At 34.3% G+C, this 23,150-nt stretch overlaps 1 protein-coding gene across 4 annotated transcripts in view; it reads right to left on the bottom strand.

Annotated features, from left to right (window-relative positions):
* Window positions 1-73: 73 nt before the first annotated feature.
* trappc9 (trafficking protein particle complex subunit 9) overlaps window positions 74-23,150 on the bottom strand; it is a 665,954-nt gene continuing 642,877 nt past the window's right edge. For all 4 annotated transcript variants that reach the window (XM_015357321.2, XM_015357322.2, XM_006635851.3 and 1 more), the window contains 2 exons: window positions 2,507-2,730; window positions 74-1,670 (listed from right to left, as the gene is read on the bottom strand). In XM_015357321.2, the coding sequence (XP_015212807.2) occupies window positions 1,491-1,670; window positions 2,507-2,730 (404 nt within the window). In that variant the 3' untranslated portion in view covers window positions 74-1,490. The remainder of the gene's footprint in view (window positions 1,671-2,506; window positions 2,731-23,150) is intronic.

Raw genomic sequence — 23,150 nt, 5'->3', positions numbered from 1 at the left:
AAACTCCAAAAGCAAAAAAAGCATTCACTTATTCCAACTTAGTTTTAAAATAATTGTTTCTTTCACATTTGAAAAAGATTATATCCAACCTTTATTTCCACCAAAACAAATCTGATTACACTTAAAATTTTATTACACAAAAATTTTGTATATGTGAATTTCTTAAATTAATCTCCTGCAATTGCATTGAGTTTTATTTTTCAGAGGGAATATTTATTGAGGCACAGGTAATATTATCGACAAGTCAAAAACTCAAGTGATCACCAACTTTTTATAATTATTCACAAAGCGGTGTTGAAGTTCATATACTCACAAATGCTGCATTTCTAGACATTTCAGCTTATTTTAACATTGACAGTGTAACCAAACATACAATGAAAAATCAGCAGTACCAGAAGCAACTGTATTCCTTAGGAGTTGATAGACCTGCTCACAAACTATTTGGACAAATCCCCCAAATTGGCATATATTTTGGCCAATTTGGTGTCTCAAAAAGACAGAGATATTGCAATTCCTTGGGTACAGTATGTACAATATTAGGCTGTCTTACAATTCCTTAATTATGATCATTTTCTTTCAATTATTTGCAGATGGTTTCACAGTCTAATTGTTGATTTTATACTTGATGCTTGTCGTAACAGTATACTCTTCTCAAAATACACAAAATAAAAAAGTACTCATGTAATTAAACTTCAGTTTTATGTGGATTAGCATAAAATATTCAGCTGAGCTCTATACTGAAATTATGGTACTTTAATGGGGCAAAAGCCAAATACAAATATCGTAAAACACTTTCTTATTCTTATATTAACTTCAATTTTATTGTTTAAATCATGACTTGTTGTTTTTATTTCTCTTCATTGCACAAAAGATACTTGGTTATAAGTATTACATACATTTGTATATTTTATACTGCAATGTTCCTGGGACAATACACTAAGTGAAATTCAGACTGATTACTGTACTGTTTCTAGAATCTAGTCTTTGTAGAGGCCCTGGGCTCGAGATCGTGCCTTCTAAAAACGAAGCAGTAATCTGCACCTCCCACTGTGCATGGCATTGCTGCTTAGGTATACTCTTTAATGCCTGTTTGTCCAAGGGATAAAACTGAGACTGATAGTTCTGGGTCACTGTAAATGTGACCCAAGCTACAATAAAAGTTGCTGCCTTAAATAGATTTATTTTGTCCTTTTCTTGAAATCTATGTTCACATACTAGTTTTTTTTTCATTCTTTATTTTTTCAGGGGTATAGTCGCAACATAGAAATACGGTAAGTCAAAGGCATTTTTATCCTAAAATACATTTTTTTAATACGTCCTCCTTGATTGAGTTCAGAATATCTGTTATGTCATGTCACCCCAGCATAACATCCTCAGCAGAATACATTTGCTTCAGTAAGCAATATCACTCCAAAATATACAGAAACCTGAGGGGGTGGGTTGGGGGGGGTGAGGGGGAAGAGCAGGGGAAGAGGTAGTGCTGACACTGTTTAAAATTTGGTTTCAAATTCAGGGTCCACGGCTTTGATATGAATACTTGGCAAGCAGAACCAAGCTAAGGGAAGCTCCCGGCTAGAATTGTCATCATGAAACTTGATGTTCAGGTAATAATCTCCAGTGTAGAGGAATAAAAGAGCACCGTCACAGATGATGTTTTCAGTGGGATTCACCTAAAACAGAGGAAGGAAATGTTTTTGAATGAGTATTTTACCAACTTTATACAACATACAGTATGTAGGGTTCTTCATTTCAATTTATTCTACGATGATAAGCGGTTTTAGAAATAAAACTAATAAATCGCTGAAAAAATCACTTAGTAGACAAAAAAATGTCTACTGTACAAAAAAAAAAATAGAAAAGAGGCCGTCTGTTGATCTCATAAACATAGAAATGCTACAAGCTTTCTTCATCTGGAACTATTCTTAGAAGTTTCCATAAATCCAATGACATGAGTTATAAATGAACGTGCAGAATTGTTTTCCATCACTGATTCAAAAATGATGTAGTATAGGTAGGATATTCATCTATGTCCAGATACAATGTGTGTGTAGATGAAAGTTATATACATTCTGCAATCGTTCCACAGTGCAAAAGGAATTTTATTAAACTACTTTTCAACATCATTGGAAACTACTGTGGCCGTGATAAGAGATCAATAAGGTCATGGGCATTATTTTGCCAATTAGAACCCACAACAACAGTTACCACACAAGTACAATTTACCATACTACAATTTTTTTTAGAAGCAGTTTAAGTGAAAGTGAATCAGATAGAAACCTGCAAATCCAAGAGAATAAACCCTGAACATACATATACTGTACAAAAACAATAGTAGGTAGAGGGTTTAGAAATGCTGTCTGATAAAATGATCAGGTTTGAGGTATACAAATCTGACTCCTTATTATGTCAAGAAATTATAAATTGGATAACTTTACGCCTTTTAAATGGAAGCATAAACTCTGGAGAAGCCTACTATTGCAAACCGAACATTGACAATTTCACTCACTTTGTCAATGTAAAAGGTATTGGATCCAATGAAGGTGACAGCATCTTGTAGATCATAGTTATGGACTCCATTCTGGTAGTCTTGATAGGGAATGATGGTCAGTGCAAAGGGACCCACTGCATGCTTGCTCCAATTAGTCAACTTCACCTCAAGAGGCACTGGATCTCCTACTTTGCAGTCAGCTACAACATCACAGTCACAAGGCTTCCCATTTACCAGTACATCTGAAGAAAAAGGAAAAAGAAAATGGGATAGGATTTAGGCTATATGGCCAACTGTATGTCTCACATAAACAAAATGTGAGAAACATGATCCTTGGTACATCAAGCCTCTACAATAAAGCCATGTATTGGTGCTGGGAACCCATATACCTGCGGCTTTATGTTCTAACTGATCTCGTTACTTAATTGAATCCTTAATTGCAATAACAACTGTAATTGACCTGTGACCTGTGCATGTTTTTTTCTTACTCAAAAGTTGGGGATCTTAAGCTACATACAGTATGAAACATTGTTAAAGAGCAATGTTCAAAATGTTTAGAAGCTTAAACAATTAAAGAGTTCAAATGGATCATACATCAATTAATGGCTCAATTTTGGGACTGAGAACTCAACTGGAATGAAAGCATACAGGACCGTTCAAAAGTCTGAGGACACATTGTAAAGAGAAGCTACAGTAGAGAATTTTTTTCATTCTACAGGATTTCAGTGAAACGTATGCCTACCTAAATGGTGTTGTATGTACAGTATGAAGTAGTACTCCATTTAAAAAAATGTCTTTTCTCAGTACAATTTCTCAGTCATTTTGTTTTTCAAAAAGCTGTCCTTGCATAGTTTAAGGGCTTTCTCAGGAGATTAATATGAGCAATCCACTGCAGTTTAGAGTCAGTGAAATAGTTCTTTCACCAAAAACAGAAATTTTCATGTGTAAAAGTAATAAGAATATGGAAAATGAGCAGATACCATCAGTAGACATAACACAGTTAGGACACAGATAAGATAAAAAATATATCAGAGGTATACCTTTTTTTTAAATTGCCACACGAATTTCATATACAGTAGGAATTCAATCAGAGAGGGGCTTAATATTGTAATTGATGTGTATGTTCTTAAGGTGTGCTATGCATCAATGACATCACAGGGCCTGATCAGCTTATTAGATCGTAGAAATGTGGAATCAATCAGAAAACAGAAATAAGCCAGCAAATAAGAACACGGGAAAGTCAAAATACAAGAACAACTGCTTAACCCGTAAGAAAACAGGTTCTAAATAAACATTCAGAAAACAACCTCTCAGTGCCAGTTCCCAATCTACTTATACAATCATCTCTGTATAATAATACAAAAGCAACACACTCTTAAACAAAACCGTATTTAATTGTATTTCCCACTGAGTTCTATCTTGTAGTATTTAGCTGGGAACATTTTAGAAAATGTAGTTTCTCTAATAGATGTATTGGGCCATACAATAAACGCAGCAAGCTTTGGGATGCAAGAACAGAACAGCAAGAACAGAATATAAAAACTAGTATATATCTCAGTACTGAATAGTTACTGTACGTTTGTAACCAAACATCAGAAGACTTCTCAGAATCCAATGGTTCAAGAATGCAGTAATTGTTCAAACAAACCAAAAAAAATCTTTGTATTATGGTGAGGGTTTCTGATTTATTTTACTCTTTGTTAATGTTTTATTTGCTTTATTTAGAATTCATTGTATTTCAGTTCATAGAGCATTGTATTTAAAACGTTCTTGGTCACCTCCATTTCACCTTAAATACCCAGTTCACATTTCCTGTGACAGCAGCTACATCTGAACCCCTGCTAATGATGTAGAAAGATGAAGACCAATGTCAATGATAGCTGCTACACCCTATGTACCTGTATTTGTCATCTCTGTGATGTAATAATTCCCTAATCCATGATAAACCCATGATTGAAAAAAATACAATTTTGTAGTCTTAAAGGCATTGAATACATAAGAAATTATACATTTTCACTCAGCATTTTTTATTTTACCTGTTAACTTTCCAGACACTGTACAGAAGATGTAAACATTGTTTTCTTCCTGTTGGGATCAATCAATCTCATGCATGAATAATTTCTGTCAAGTAGGGACAAATGAGATTGTTGGAACACAACTCCCTCCCACCCACCCACACACACATTGAAAACTGTTCTTTTTGACATTTTCATACCATGTTAAATTAGGAGTAAATTTAATTTAGCTAATGTGCCATTAATCCTAATACAACAGAGATCCAGTTCAAGTGAAGTTAAAGTGCCACAATTTATTTTAAACAAGCACAATTGTCCTTTGTGCTCAGAAATTTTAAAAGCCCTCTCAGTGTACTAGGGTCGATCATACTCAAATAACTATTTCAGGCTCACTGTTGATGACAACATGAAGAAATGACTATGATTTTATATAACAGGCTTTGCATGCATATTCAAAAACATACGGTTCGAGCATGTTTTTGCTGGCATGGAGTCATTGTTGTCATTGTGATAAATGCTGAAATGAATGCCAATTCATTTTATGACAATGTGATGACAAAAATGATTTCAGTATTCATTTATTTTCACTGAAAACTCTTCAATACAACAAAGGTTATTTATTATTTTTAAATGTGCATAACTACAATCATAATGCTTATGTCTATATGCATTTACATGTAATATTTTATATATTACATATATCGCCTATCACAGATCAAGAAAGACAAATGTTCATGTGGTAAATCCTTATTCCAAAAGCACATTAACTGAAATATTTTTCTTATCTACTACCTATTTTCCAATAAGGACTTATGATGTGCGACTGCATGCTGAAATCAGCAGTCCCTATTACATTAAGCTGATTGTTGAAAAGGGCAATCTGTGCATAGAATAGATGTTATGCTAAATAAAATGGCAACTTTTATATTTTTATAACTTAATACTCTGAATACTGAAATATATATGTATAATGTTTTAATACTTCAAGAACTGGGAAAGTCCTTGACCATGCAATGGAATATACTGTACAAAGTATACACAAACATTCTATTAATAAAACAACTTGGACTGTTATTAACAATGCTTAGTTAGTTCAGAAGAAACTAAGCCATTAAGCAACTTTTAATACATATTAATAAGAATCTTAAAAAACATACAACAACTCAAGAAAAACTATGCATGGAAAGTCAATGAAGCTTTACAGCAGCTGATCCATCACAAGTTAAATATGTTTTTCCATATACCAGACATTGTTATACTACTTGGTACAACAATAAGTTCTGATGGAGTTGAGGATTCATTGCGCATTGCACCATCACTCCTCCACTGAACACAGGTCTGTGAAAGTCAATCAGCAAAGCTCAGGTTAATTCTCACTTCAGTTTAGAAAATATATCAACTTCCCATCTTCAGTGACCAAGATAAGTAATTTGATACTGTTCAGTAAGGTTACAGTCTATTTGAATCCTGGTGACAACAGTGGCTGCTGGCATGAACAATAAAAACGTGTTAAAGGTGTTGTCTGGTCCTACCGTGCTTTTATCATACATTGCATATCAACACAAGGATGGACATCTTAACGTAGTCTTAACATACAAGATATGCTCAAGTAAAGTTTTATTCCATGCTGAAAAGAGAAGAAAAGAAACACATTTCGACTGTGGAGTCTTCTTCAGGTGTCACCTTTACATGATTCAGGTGTCAACTGAAGAAGGCTCCACAGCCAAAACGTTGTTTCTTTTCTTCTCTTCTCAACATGGAATAAACTTTACTTGTTCCTTTGCAGCATATGCTGACACAGCTACCTACTCAAACCACAATAAAATGATTACGGGGTGAGCTTTAAAATCATAAGCAATCAATTGGTGAAAAATTCCAATATTCACCAAGTGCCTGGGGCTTCTGTACAGCTGTCACCTTCATGCATAAAGCTTGGAAGTGTACCTTCATGTCATCCTCACACTGAATGGTATTCCATGAAGTCTGTACAGTGTTGCATTTGTTCCAAATCTATTACTAATTCATGTTACTATTTTTCCCCATAAACCAATCCAAACTATTCACAAAGCTACCTTTTTTATTGGTAACAAAAGTGGTCTGAGGATTTATTCCATGATTTGCCTCAAGAAGAAGGCACTGCCTTTTCCTCTCAATGTAATATACAGTATAAGGTTTCAAATAGGTATTGGCGCAGGTGCTCACAAACTGTATGTACTTGAGCGGGATAGAAGGGCAGATTCTTTTCATCATTATCTGTTTTATAGACTAGTCCAGGTCAAAGAGGTCGAATATGTTTCAGGCATATTAAGTCATTGAATGAAATACAGTGTTATTATTGAGGCTACTTGCTGACAATGGCACTCTGCTGACCACACACTTGGTTAAAAATTTACTCACTTGGTTTAAAAATTTAACACTGTGATGCAGGAAGGTATTAGGGTATAACACTGTTCGCTTAAAGAGGTCATAAATATAGTTTATTGTCGATCAAAAAGAACTTGCAAAAGTAGGTGAAATAGCGAGTGGGGGCAGGGGGCTCATGTGGATGTAATTTAAGGCAGAAGTAGAAGCATTTAAACTTCTGGCACAGATGGATAAAACTTCTCTTGGGAACATATCATTTAGGTCTGCAAAAACAAAAGCCATTTGATCAATAGCTAGTGCATATATCCAGGTCCTCAGGAGGTGCATTTTCACAGTATGTGTAATGCATCTTTAAATCCAGAACTGCTTAATATATTGAATAATTGGTGCTACAATGCAAATAATTAAGCTAGTCCAATCCAATAATAGTGCATAATAGAACATGCAGTTATTTGGTTCATCTAGCATATTTGGTTTTAAATAAATAATTGATCCAATGATCTCATCCAGCTGTTTCTTGAAAGAAAAGGAATACCCTATAATTTTCAGGAAATGGTGTGCTACTCCCCTAAAATAACTCACACATACATTTAAATTTTTGAGATCAGTAATCACTGTGCATTGCCTGGTTGTGAACATTTGTTGCAGAGGCATTGGTAATGGTAAAATGGAATATACTCTGGAACAATTCTCATTAAATAAGAATGGCTTTCTCACACACCTTAGTAGCATTCTGATTTACACAGTGCAGAGAGAAAGACACACAGAACACAATGGGGCTTGCAGAAAGGGCTGATACCACTGTAACTTTACAACCTAGGCAGGCCCCCAAAAGGACATTTCCACATAAAGAACAGAAAACAGATACCGAACCTGGCAAAACAAAACTATGAACATGAGAGACTGTCCTGAATGAATATTGGCTAATTGTCCTCTGTCCCATAATCCTTTATAAGTCTATTTACTGTACATAATCTCTTTAGAAGGGAAATGAAATGCCCTTGCCCCAGGTTGGAAACCTCTAGAACAGGGCTATACAATTCCAGTCCTCAATTGCCAAGGTCCAGCCAGTTTTGTAGGTCAAAGTCGCTAGCTTCTTAAAAGAAAACAAAAGGTTTCAACTCTCAAATTCAACAAATGATGGGTTCAATTAGGTAATGAAGGCCACAAGAGCCCTCCTTATGTCGTTCTGTTCTGGGGGCTCTAGACAAAGTGATCACATCATTATCTAACCGAATGAGTTGTCGAGTCAGTGACGCATATGGAAAATGCACCTGGTTTACGTGACAGTACAGGGTTTCAGTTGTAACCATCTACATCTTTGTCTCTTAACATCTCTTTACATTTCTCTTTACAAATGTTATACATTGCTGTCTTGTGACATACAGTACAGTAGTTTCACAATACATTCCTTCAAAAAAGAATAATCTATATAATGTATTCATGTATTTTAATGTATTAATGTATTAAAATCATAGTATAACATTTCTATGCTTTTCCTTTAGAATAACATTGACATATTAATGATACCAAAAAATAAAAGAGAGAAATATTTTTAATACTTTCATTATTTCTGTTCCTTGAAATATGAGTGAATAATGAGTAACGTATTTTGTAACTCATACAGCCTCATATTCTTGCAATACTACCTTCTAGTGAAGCCTTGAAAAGACCTCACGCCATATGCCTCACTCATATCATGATGGTTGATGATATACAATGATGGCAGACATGAATGAAGTTGCACCTCTCTACATGCTGCATTTTTATCACCAAATCGAGCCAGTCCTAACACAACACTTTACTAAGAGGATATATTTAGTTTTGAAAAGCTTGTTGCTAGGAGACATGCAAAGTACAGGTAAGCCTGTAACAAACAGGAGATCCAAATTAATCAGTAAAGTATAATACCGCTCATTCATTGACCTTGTAATGATGATGTAACCCCCTAAGACATCAAAGAACAATTAATTCTCCTGCAATATGGGGCCAGTCTTTTGACACAATAAAATTCACCACTCTTGAAGGGCGTGTTGTGATGCTCATGGCTAAAAGCATGCCTGAGAAATGGAGATCAGATCTGGGCTGGGGATAAGGCACATATTCACTTTACCTTGCAATTTATTTTATAAACCAAATCGTGTACTGTACCTACATATACACCTTTCAAACAGCATATATTGTAGTTATAGCATGTCCATAATCATTTATATTGTAAGTCTTCAATTGGAACTTTCTATTTTCAGAATCAGAGATCTTTTTTTATAAAAACATTTAGCCCTTAACTGTCAAAATACAGAAACAGAAATGCCCAAGTGTCATTATGGCAATATTAACAAAAAGCAAAAAACTGTCTTAAGCTTCTACAGACTGCCATTCAATGGCCAAGTGGTACAGGAAGATCGATACACCTCCAAAGCATGGCCTCCCTCTGGTGAATGAGCAATGTTAAAGTTCAGGCTCATGTTAACAACAGCTTTCTGAATTCAACTCTTTCATGCTTTCATTGTCTCAAAAGTCATACTTAGCATTTGAAATCTATGAGCCTCATTATCTTCAGGGCTCATTCAACAAGCGTAAAGAAAATTATTCGGCAACAAATGGCTTCTACTTTTCACTTATTGCCATCACAGGTGGATTAATCTTTCAGTAGCTTCAAACATTATTTCATGGAACCATTCATCTGAGCAGGCTTTTACTTCCTCCACATTGCAGTCGGGCATCACTTGCTACCATTACAAATAATGAAAATCATTTCTGTTTTTGAGTCAGCTAGAACTTTGTATTCATAGTAAGCACCATGTTTCATATACAGAGCATAAAAACTAGAATAAACCTTTGTTTTCAGTAAAGCATTCCAGAAAGTGTATGGTGACATTTTTCTACAATCCCTAACAACTCTTATTGCAAGACCAGAATGCATCTTCCATGCTGTTAAGAGGAACAGGCAATGCAATTAAATATTTTGGAATTAAACTTAATCCATTACAAAAATTCAAACATTAATACAAATATATACTTTTTTTTTATTTAAACAAGGGATATCATTTTTCCCTTAATGCTCACATGGGTTGAAATCTTGAAAACTCCATCTATGTTTTTTTTTACATTATGGGTAACAGAGAATTCGAAACTGGAGCAGATGAGAATGGGCAAACAAGCTCAATCAACCCATCCAACCAAGGAGTCATCCGTTTATCCAGATATGCTCCACAGCAAGCCTTCAGGGCCCTGGGAAGTAACAGGATTGGCTACTGTCATAGTTTGCCAGTGGCATGACCCAGGCTTAAATGTAAAATATCTGATGAGCTGTTCATACAGCTCAGCCTGTGCTGGTAGCAAGCACCTGTACTCGCTAAGCATTTATCTGTAATAAGACATTTTTCTTTTATAAATGCCAGTGTTTCAATACCTGAACTGAAAATGCTTGTATATTTTGACTCTATATCCATTGACTCAAAATAAGTAGTAATCCTACTATTTGTTTTCCATTTGCATAATGCTTCAGAAAAACATTACTCCGATGATCAAATCACAAAGAAGCATTCAACACAGACAGCACAAAGTCATGGATCAACTTTACATTGCATTGGAAGTGCAATATAATAATTTTAATGCTCTGTTTGTGTTTTACAATACTGCCATGTTACTGTATAATTCCATAACACACATAATGCAATGTACAGGGCATAAGAAGAAGTGTGAACATTTTTTTCATAAAATAGTTAATTGTACATTATATGTAGAATAATTTCCAAGCTTCCAAAAAGAACGCCAGGTGATATTTTAAGAAAAAGGTATTTGAATAAATTAGCAACTGCAGTACTACATGGTGCAGCATCGTATTCATAAAAGACCGTACCAACTTAAAATATATTCAGACACACTGTATATTGGATGGGTAAGTATAAAGCTAATTCCTGTATTCCATTTCTTATATTGCGCATTCCATAATGTAACAGATCATACTAAAGCACATCCTGGATTCACTGATGATGTCCAGTATTCATCACTTTACACAAAAAAAAATGTTTTACATTTTTATTTGAATGGAAGTTCAGGAGAAATGCTGTTTAAAGATGTACAGTAAATGCATCTCTGCAAGCAAATAGAAACATCTGACAACACTCTAAGTTTCATACAGAAGGAAGTCAAAAGAACTGACACTCGATTTTAGAATGGGTGCCCCATGGTGACAAAATGCATGAGCTCTGAGAAAACATTCAACATGACTCTGTGGGTGACAAAGACCTACAGGTATTTGGAAATACCACCAATTACATCAAGCAGATTTGACAACTTACAGGATATACAGTATATATAGTGCTGTATACACTACATGTGTAAACAGATGGTCCATTATACAGTAAGTATCCCTGTTATACATGTATGTCTTCCTGCACTTACACCATTGACATTTTTTACCAGGGTGTAAAACTTTCCCACTTCTAAGTCCATTGGAGGCAAACTTCCTCTTAAAATGAGCGTTGAGAAGCATGAAAAGGTAGTTGCTAAGTAAAATTCGTGCACATATCCTTTGTAATGTAATCAATACCCTATACTACTGTTACTACTATCTGTGTAATTGTGTGTTTTACTGTACGTAATTACAGTAAAGTAGGCAGATACTGCATGTATTGTACAGGTTTATATTACATACGATATGTGTTGTTTATGTTGCCATTGAGAACAGGAAGTTCCTGTGTACTCCTCCATCTCCTGACCATAACACAACTACAGTGCTTTGCTAAGCAGCATGTGTTTTGCTAAGTTACTGGGAAATTTGTGCAACAGTTTTATCATCTTATAATTATTGCATCTTTGCAAAATGAAATCAAAGAGTAGTGAAAGTGTTATTGGAGGAGATCCATTGCAGTTGCATTATGTTAAATGTATAATTAAATGTATTAAAATGATATTGCCCAATACTTGTTTTGTTTTCTTTCTGGGTGTTAGTCTGGCTTATTTCATTATTTTCTATGGATGCATCCTCCCTGTTTTGAGTTTAACATGGAAAAATGTACTGTATCTTTATGGTGCCCATTTACCCAGATTTTGTAATCCATATTATAGATTTATAATGGGAACCCTCTGTATATGTACAGTATATACAGTGCCTTGCAAAAAACAAATAATGTATACATTTTTTAAATTAAATTTTCCGGTTCAAAACTCTAAAGTACAGTACGCACTACTATGTGTATGAACTGATTAAAGTCTGAACTGCTATGTGTGAATGTTAGAAAAACCTTTAAAGAAACGTGAAATGTAATGATTGCATACTGTAAATATTCAGCCCCCTAAATAAGTACTTGGTGAACACCTTTGGTTGCAATTACTGCTATCAGTATTTTGGGATAGTTCTCTACCTGTTTTGTATAGTGGGGCAGTGTTATTTTGTCTGTTCTTGCTGGCAGAACTCTTGCAGGTCTGATATGTCTGCCGGTTATAGTTAATGGACTGCAAGCGTCAAGTCTCAACACACATTTTCCATTAGATTCAAATCAGGATATTGTGAGCTCCGCTTAAGGACATTCACCTTATTGGTTCTTGTCAGACAACTTCAGTGTGGCTTCAGTCTTGTGCTTTGTTCCTTGTGCTGCTGAAGTGAGGATTTATGACCCAGTTTAAGATTCTGGGGTGAGCGAAGCAGGTTTTCCTGTGGGATTTGCCTGTACTCTGAACCGTCCATTTTGTCCCCAGTTCTGACAGTCTTTCTAGTCCTTGATGATAAGAAGATTCCCCATAACCTGATGCTGCCACTACCATTCATGAGTGTCCGGTTAGTTCTGACTGAGTGAACTGTGTTGGGCTTGCACTACATGAAAGGCTATGAAGGACACACTTATTATATAAATTATCAATTATAATTTATGTATCACTTATATAAATATATAATAATTATTATGCAGTACTCACTTGGTCTCTTAGTCCTAAAGCACAATTATTTGATACATTTCTAAAGAACACCAATTGCTAGAATATTCTATAGAATTCTAAAAAACATCCATAGTTGTCTTTCAATAAATGTGTAAAGAGATTCCGATCATGGCTTTAATGAATACTGTAGCTGTCTTTATGTTTCTTTACTGTTGTTCACATTTATGACATTGAAAAGGCAAAATACACTCTGTAGCCCTCTTGAAAACACAGGTTGCATCTTAAAAATCACAATCATTAAAATAACTATTGGATTTACAGGTACATGCATACAAAAGTGTATTTTATTGTCAATTACACAAAACTATTGATCTATTAACTAATACTGTATAACCAATAATAAGGAATATTTGAAAATAATGTGAGTTCAACATTTACATGTCACTACTGGAAATAAATTTGTACATTCAACTATCAAGATTATTAGTATTTGAAGTTTCTAAGACAGTACAAGGGTTTAAGTAAAAGACATAAAAAGATATTTCTAATGCCAATGAAGAGACAGAAAAACATTCTAAAGGCTTTACAATCACTCAATTAAACTGCAGTCTATTATGGACTTTTTCAGTGACCTCTTTCAATGGGTTGTCTTCAGCTGACAAAGCACTAAAATGTGAGAAACCTCTCTGTTACAAATGATATGATTGAGAGACGACAATACTCTTCTTAAAACTGCACAATGACCTCAGAACACCAATTACAGACCAATTAGGGATCTGAATTTCAACTGTAGATAAAAAAGATTCAATCCACAAACCTTAAGAGGGTTTTCTACCAGAACAACTGCATGTACTGAACACCAGTGATAATTTATAGATATACAGTATAATTATGGATTAAAGAAACCCAAATCAAAATTGATTCAAAAGATTATACAATTCCTAGTGTTTGTAATAATAACTGTTATGTTCAACTATCCCTTAACTGACAGTATAATTTGTGAAAAACTTTTGCAAGAAACTGAATTTCCACATATCATAGGAAGCAAATGTCTGTTTTCCAAGAACAGTTAGATGTCTTCTTGTTTTATTTATTCATCAAGGGACTTTTGTCTCTGTACAACTCACCAGCACTGGTTGCTATGGAAACTTTTTTTTATCTGTAAAGGAAGGGTTAAGCTCAGATTTGACAGCTAATTTGAAAACATTTATCACCAACCCATCTCTCTCTCTTCTCTGTTTCTGCACAGCTCTCCATTAAGCAGGTGTATGATTTACAGCACCTCTGTAGCTGAGTAAACACGGGCTCTGTGAGACTTAAGCTCTTGGGACTTGGTCATGATTGAAACCCAATGAGGTAGAATTAATAGAAGATATTAAAGGGCTTTATTTTAGGACAGAAGCTCCTACCTCAACACTTAAAAGAGAAAAAGGGAACAGGTAAGTGAAGGACATGGTGTATATGGAAAAAAACACCATTTAGTAGAAAGAAAAGGTACAGATCTTAAGGGTGTAACACACTGCTTTCCACAACAAGCTGCTAATGTGTGGTGTTCTCAAAAAGAACTGGAGCAGATGTTAATTTTGGTCAGACTCTACAGTATATCGAAAAGTGACAAAAATATTTACTTTAAGTCCCATCTGAATTAATTTTATGACTACATATTTCTTTTTCTTTTTCATGCTTAGAAATACACTTAATCAAGCCAGTAATAGTTATATAGAGTATTACAGTAGTACAGTTTCTTATTCTGCGATTTCCCTCACAGGATTAATAAAGTATCTATTACTCGTGAGAACATAAGAACACGAGAACACTCATTTTATATGCATTACATAAAGCACATAATAATCATGTATGTAGTTTTTTAAAACCCTTTACAATATGCTACTTTTGTTGAATTAAAAAATATGCATATGTATTATTAAAGTGAATAGTATCAATAAAAAGTGAGTACTCAAACTGAGCACTCACATAGGTGGAAAAAGATTAATGTCAGCACTAGGATATGATCGGAAGATCGCAAATACTTTTGCAAGACACTGTATTTCCAGCATTTTAACTTGACATTCCTCAAGTGGCTAATTTTAGCTGATGCACCCCATCTATATTGTATATATGTACAACAAAAAGAAGTTAATGCTGTAGGATTAGCAAAGCATATAGTTGAAGATCAACAAACCAGCTTTTCGAGAAATAAGGGAAAGAGCAGATGCAGTATCACAAAGCAAATGGCAGTCATTGATTTCCGTGGGTTGAGCCTTCTGGAAGTGAAACACCAAATTTAATTTAAAATTATGAATCTCTCATCATTGCCTTATCCCAGTGCAAGCACTGGAATACATTACATGATTGCCCACAGCACATTGCCTTGTGGGAGGGTTAACATTCTTTCTGTGTTATTGTAATGATGGTAGCCATGAGATTAATGGTCCTTTTAATGGTGCAAATACAGTATAGGTTTAGTGAAGCAAACCAAGACCTTAATACGAGGCAGTAGAGTAAATTGGGTGTTATTGCTACTATGATGATTATTATTACCTTCACAGCAGTAGTAATGCTAATTTGGATACCAGAGTAACCTACTGTATTCAGTTGTTTTCCACCCTGAATACAATTTGTAAATGTATCACTTACCAAGTTTAAACTGTGGTTAAATATGGAATAATTTAGTTTCTAAAGTCCAACATAATTTAAAACTAAAGTAAATTACAGAAACTGTCACAAGCTTCATTTTACTCTCAATACATATCTTTTCATGATTTTAAATATTTTCTTAATTAATTCTGGAAATATTCTATAATCTTTTTAAACAAGCTTAGTTGCATAATCTATTTAAATAAGGAAAATTAATAACACATACTCTTACAGAATAATAGGTAAATCCACAACAAATGTGACCATTATCTCAACATTCTCATTCTCAAAACAACATCATCAAAACATTTTCATATACAATATATCTACCAGCAATATTACAAATAGGTGTGTTTCATTTTTGATAGAGGCTTTGCAAACCAGCTGTTTGTACTAGTTCCTGCTAACATTTGATAACTGTTTTTGACAAAACAATTGCATCTCATAGATAATATCAAGTGATGCTGTTAAATTGGGATAGTGCTGACAAACGTTTAGCCTTTATCAGTTACGGCGATTTAGCCCTGTCTTCAGACTGAATATGAAATTATGATAGAATGCTACAGCTTTTAATATGTATTTTGCTATACTTGTGTTAAATATGCAACATCCAGTGCAGAACGCAGCAATTCAAACGTTACTGTCCTTGTGTAATTTTTGCTAGCATAAATATAGCAATATGATTTTAATTGTACTGCCCTGAATACGATATATGAGTCTTGACCATGTCATGAAACACACCTTTTTCCTATTACATTCCTTGCTTTTCAGGAGAAAGTATATAATTTCATACTGGGTACAATGAGTTTGTAGAGATTTTGCTTCAGGATTTAAGTTGAACTTTCATAAGGACACAACTGCATTCAAGGACACAACTGCAGGGTTTGTATGGTCTCCATGTGGCTGGCTCAGACACACAGCACTTTCCCAGACAGAGGTAAAAACACTACACCAAAAGGCTGGGCCAACCATCATAGTAGAATTTCACAAAATCTGCCTTCCCAGGAGCTCAACAATTCCTACATGAAATATGAATTACCTCAATAAATTTTATTGTTCAATAAACTGTCTTTTAATATTTTTCCTTGAGTTCATTTACAATGGCCTGATTACAGTGTGTGTGTGTGTGTGTGTGTGTGTGTGTACCCTGTAAAAGATAGACGTTCCACACAGGGTGTATCCTGCCTTGTTGCCCGGTTAGGCTCTTGTGTACCCCATGACTCAGTTTTGAATAAAGTGATTAGAGAAGAACTTCTGTCATGCACTGGTGTGACAATGTCTTACACACTCAGTGTGTTCTGCAGTATTGACTTGATGTGCACATGCAATCAAACTATCCATCCATTTTCTGTTTCACACTGAGAAAGAAGGGATTTAACTTATTAATTTAACAAATACACCATGGTGATGTTTGTCAGACTTACGAGAAGTTAAACATGAATCAAATATGGGTCACTGGTGGCTAATGTTCATTCCAAAATTTGACAGGAGTTATGATACCAATTATTTACTTAAATGCCTTTCTGCAAGAAAAAGGGTACACAACTGTCTGCTAAAGCAAACAGAAAATAGTGAAAACCATAATCTCAAAGAACAAGAATATGAAATAAGTGACAAAAGTTTTTGAAAAAAAGAGTTATGTGCTTGCTCCCATTTGCACTCTGTGCAGTGACTAAACAAAAACCAGCCAAGCACAACATCTGATAGGCAAGAAGACAAGAAGAGTTACCACAGATGAATAATAATAATGCTTCAGGGAGGAAAATCTAAATAAAAACAATAAAATTTGTGTTAACAACCATAAAGAATAAGAGAGGTATTAGCAAACATCTTGAATTAACTGGAATAAGATTTGTCTTGAATTTTACTATAGATCCAAATAAAACGGACACTTCGTCCCTGCTTTCGAAACTGCTAAGTAGCGTTTAGCTTCATTTATTTCTAAACACCATGAAGACACCACTAGGATTTTAAGGAACAGGTTTGCTGTTGCATTTTGAACTCTGTGAAAAAGAATGTCTGCCATTATTGTGGCCTTCGAATGAAGTAATTTTGGAAGAAACACCCATGTAAATCATTTAAGGCACCCAATTTTGTAAAACAAATTAACTGAATCTAAGAAAGCACAACAGCGAACAATAAAGTTATCACAGAATGGATGCACAAGTTATACCGTCCAGTATATGTAATGATAATGTCAAAACCTTTATAAAACTACAATATGACAACATATGTGAGAATTACCTCTAAGAGCCACTTAGGATTATTTCAATCCACGCGTCATGGACTGAACAGATGTAAAAACTAAAAAAAAAAGAGTTCTAGTATTCGCTAACCCAAGCTTAAGCACTCATAAAACAAAGCAATAAACACTGAGAAGCTAGACTGTTCTGCCTTGCTCTTTGGTAGTTTACACTGACTTGATATATGTCTCTTCCAAAGTCATAACCCTTTCTATTAGGAAGCCTTCATGGATGAGCTGATGAAGTTTGAGTAATTGCTTTAGTAAGGTTGCAGACATGTCACTGCGCTGCTAAAAATAACCCTGCTAATGTTACATATCACTACAGCATCTGATACCTTCAACCATCTGCTACTTTTATAATTATCACCATAACAACCACTGAAGTTATTTTTACTTTTCCAATTCTGAAATGTTTGCTTTTTTAGTGTGTATTTGCAGGGCTTCTACTGAAATGAAACTGAAGAATTAAAGTTATATTTCATGGTTTCTGTTCAGTGATGAAATAAGTAAGGTTTGCAAAAGTGCTGAATGGAGGAGGGATAACAAATCAGGAACCTGTCTTTAATTCTTTACTATCATAAATACAAAACTATTTAATAAAGAGAATGCAGATACAATATAGCCTTGGTTTAACGGACCATTTCAAAGTAAGTCGAATTTCCGCTAAATCACAAATTGTTTTTTTCGGACAAAAAACCCTATTATATGAGAATAAATGTGTATATATGCATACTTTATATACTGTATCTGTATATGCTTCCTGGATATTTTGACTTCTTTTTGTAAGAACTGCAATAGCCACACCAAATGAAAATTGCTCCAGTGCCTTTTTTATCATAAATATACAAGCTTCTTTCAAATGTCATAAATATACTGTATACAATTGGCTAAAGAATAAAAACAAACAACACCCATCACAAGCACTTACAGTAGTGTTCCCCTATACGGCACCATTGATATTTCTGAATTTTAAACTTATGTAGCACTTGTACCTTGTTTTATTATTTGTGCATTTTAAAGGGGCTTTTCTTTTAATTTGTTTGCATTTTAGTGCATTTCTTAAAATGATTGTTTCTTATAATATTTACTAAAGCACATAAAACACGAACAACACCCATCATAAGAAAACCATCTACCCCTATACCAATTGCCCTGTGCTTTGTCTGTTATTGTGGGGAAAGTTTAGTATAGTATTTCTGATTTTACAGATAAAATTTGCCTTTAGCAGATTTTGTCCATTTAATCTGAATTCGGTTAAACTACTGTAATACACACATATATATATATTCTGTACTGTATACTGTAGATTAGAGTTTATGACAAATTTGGTTCTTGTCTGTATATACTGTAGTACCAATCTGCATCATATAATGTAGGTTCTTAAAGCCTCACTTTGATATTATATGTGGTAAGGATGAAGTTAATTGACTTTTGAACTGTTGTGGTGTAGCTTACAGTATGTCATAGTCAACTCACAGTTTACTCGTGTTGATTTAATCTTTTTTTTAGCGTGCAATATAATAAAAGAATGTCACATAAAAGTAATAAGGTATTAATGGAGCTTGTTATCACAGAATCTGAATATTTCAACAGAAATGGCCAAATGAGCATGTTTTATGCATTTTTGGAGAAACAAATGATAATTTAGCCATCTTGTCAATATTTGTATACAGTATAAGTTAAGGTTACCAAAGAAAATAATTTTGCTGAATATGAAAGCTTTTCCAGTGTACTTTGTCAATACTTCAAGAACCTTACAGGAATTTCTATAAAAATAATTAAATGCATGTAAGGCGGGTCTCTTTTCTCTACAATTCATTAACTCCCAGCAGGGCCCTAACTGTGCCATTTATCTTTCACATACAATAGCCTGCCCACACTGGCAAAAATACAGCAAACTCTGTGAGCATCAGAATGGCCTTCCACAGAAAAATACAGGAGCAGCAAAAATGAGCACAGTGAATACTTTAGTCCCCTGCCAAATACATGAACATTGGATGAATTTGCGTGAAAGAGACAGACAGCAATTGTGAGTCTCTTCTTAAATAATAGAAAATCACCACCACAGTTTTAAAAGATTCACTATTAAGAACATTTAGTCTTCAAGCTCCTTGAAAGTGAAGAAAGACATTTAATTGAATTACTTTTCTGACAGTCCACTACTGTACAAGTATGGCAGGATTAATAAGAGGGTAAAATATGCCTTATTAAATCAGTCTACCTATAGAGTGTATGTGCCTGTAGATGTATAAATCACAGGAATGCCAGGAAAACAATGAAATCCAAATAAAGTTAAACTGGTACATCTAAAGCACTGGCTAAATATAAAAAGCATTATGTATTAAATATACATATATTTAACAGTTGGATATGTTACACCTCAATTACCCTCAAGAAATCTTTACCAATTGTACAGCAGTATTCCCCTTTCAGCCTGAATAATAGAGACAGTCTTCAGTAACTGAGCTGGTTGAGACCAAAAGAAGCTTGTGAAAGTCTGGATCAGCAGCTCATTACTCTGGTATTTTAAATGGAGATCCTGAAAGAGGTTGGAAGATTGTACAGTAAAAAGGGCTATCATGACTCCTGGGGATTAGTTTAATGTAATAGCCCCTTTAAAAACGGGGCATACTGTGAAGGAAACCAGAAGAAAATGAAATGCCTCATATTTCTAAAGAAAAATGAGTATCTTTCAGACAGAAGGGGCTGGGGTAAAGGAGGAAAACAACCAAAGGAGAAAACTGAGGGTTGCTTGGAAGTATGAGACTAAACATGGCAATCAGCTATCAATATGCTCATAGGATACAGGGGATTGCAGCTCAAAAACATTTGTTCAATGGTTACAAACAGTTTAAATCTGTTTTATTTCCTCCATCAACTAATGTTAACAAGTCACCTAATGGATGATTGATTGCAACACATGGATATTTTGTGAAAAGCAGATCAAATAAGTCACGGTACTCATTACAGATATTTAAAAAGCCCTGGTACTGAGTACTAAAGAGTATAGTCAAAACCTGACCCCTGTAGCTGTTAACCTATGTATCAGGGAAGTCTGAACTTTTTGATTCCATTTCAGAAAACTCAACAACAGCATGACTTCTACAGTATATTTTGCTACCATAGCCTTTGTAATGGTGATATTTTTTCATAGTGTCATTATACCACAGTATTACTCTCTTCACGGTACTGTGAAATTCAAGGTTAGTTTAAGATAATTATTAAAACACCCAAACTTAACTTCAATTTTAGCACTTTACTGCATACTTTACTGCACTTTCCTGTTATGTTAATTAACCAATACCAGTCTGTAAGATATCTACTTGTCTACATTATTTAATATAGATGTCATTTTCACCAAAATTAATAAGACCTAAAATTAAAAGAACAATACTCATTCAAAATGAAGGTGGAAGCTCATTAAAATTTGATATAATTCAGATATTACTGTAGACCCATCTGACATTCATTCTTATTTTCAGAATTATTGCAGTAAGGGTCAGGTTTCTCTTCCCCTGTACTTTATTTTCACACTCCAAATGACACTTGAGTTATCTGCAGAATCTTTTAACTTCAAATTAAGCAAACATTGAAAAATCCAAGACCAAAGTATAATTTTTACATATTGTGGTCTTTATTTCTTTTTTTTATACATTTTGCTGTCATTTTGATCACATCCTGTATTAACCATTTTGGAAAGCTGCCATCTTTTTTTCCAAACCTTAAACATTCGGACATTTTCTGTGGTTTCCAGCTGCTTTCTAGAATCATCTTTTTCATTGCTGAAAATCACCCCATAAACCTTACCATACATGTTTCGGGGTACAGAGGTAAAACCGTTAGCATAGTTTGAAGATCAAGATATTCACCTGAAGAACACTTACTGCAACACCCAAATGTTTCATGTATATTTTAAGGGATTATAAACTTAAACTGAGTCCCCAACGCTGCATGATGTACCATTTAAAATGAAAAATAAACAACAATGCCAGTAAAAAATGCAAACGCATCACTATTGTCATCTGATATGACAAAATCAGAATACTATTCCTGGCTAACGTAGATACACTGAATGGGAGATTCAGTACTAAGGACATTACTGGGGGCTCTGTGATCATGGTATCATCAGACCATGGCAAAGATAACATCCCCGTGATGCTATAGTATTGCACAGAAAAATGTGACTGTTAAGTTAGGCATTGGTAAAACTAAAGGAGACTACAGCATGTACAGTACACTGTACATGACAGAAAGAGGAAACATATACAGTATACTGTATGCGCATATTGTATATTCCATGCCTTTCATTGGAATGACTTTGAAAAGTCTCTAAAAATAAAGAGTTAATTAAATGTACGTCTACTGTAAATAAAAACAATCACCAAACAGGGCAGAAACTGTTGGACTCTGTTGCTGGTCAAGCTATAATTCAATTCAATTGCCTTAACAACACTCCTTTACTGAGCAAGCAATCCTTACTAGAGGAAAATGCCTTGAAACATTTTCGGGAAGACATGTAGAAGACATATGGAATCAACAAGATGTAAAATTTCTGTATTGTTCCCTTGTTTTTTTTATTTCAGGGAAATTATCATTATTGGAGTATTTAAAAATACACTATCAATACCATTTTCAGCGTTTACCAATCACAAATGATGAAAGAATGTTTTTGTCCACATGTAATATTGCAGTTGAGTGATAATATATTCCTTTTCATTACATGCATTCAAATTAAATTGTACATGTGACACTGGTACTTTAAAGTAATGCTTTAACAAAAAAGCATGTAACTAAAACTGTTTAGTGCATAACTCATAAGGACATGTTTGTCCATACATACAGTAGGGGTTTTAACAAGACTGAAGTACCAAAGATTATGAAGAAAGGTGATTGGGGAACATCAGGAAAGTTTAATGGGTTGAATCAGTCATCTCTCTATCTTCTAAAGTTAAGATTAATCTGCTAAATCTTTTAATAATTAGTTTGAAAGAAAAATAGTAATATCAAACAGGTACAGTATCACAGACTACAAACTAACATTTCATCTGCTAGCAGGTCATAAAAAACTGGCTATCCAGTAGGGCATGCACCTGTTTCTTGCTATGCAAGGATTTAAAAAAAAACATATCTGAGGGAATGACCTATTTTCATTCCTAGAAGGACAGCTGAAATGTTTCAATCATAAATTGTACTGAAGAGTCATGCATAATCAATCCTGATTAAATCTGTGGATTTTGTAAAACAAACATCTTATCACACGATACCTGTCTATTTTCTTAAGGGTGGACAGACAAAACACGCTTGATGGATTTACTTGATACATGCTTGATCATGGCTGGGGGTGGTGTTTCACTGAATTGTTTGGACCCAAAGTCAATGAAAACTTGAATACAAACCAGCTAGGTTTGGCAAACAAAAACCAGTTCATTCTTGTGAATTGGAGAATTCTTCAAATTTGCTGAGCAAAACTGAATAATACTGAACAAAGTTTAAGCTGCCTGTTTTCTATTATTTTATGAAA

Source organism: Lepisosteus oculatus, chromosome 10, assembly GCF_040954835.1.
Source record: "Lepisosteus oculatus isolate fLepOcu1 chromosome 10, fLepOcu1.hap2, whole genome shotgun sequence".
NCBI lineage: Eukaryota > Metazoa > Chordata > Actinopteri > Semionotiformes > Lepisosteidae > Lepisosteus > Lepisosteus oculatus.
The sequence above is the reverse complement of the archived record's forward strand: the minus strand, read 5'-3'. Positions and strand labels throughout refer to the sequence as shown.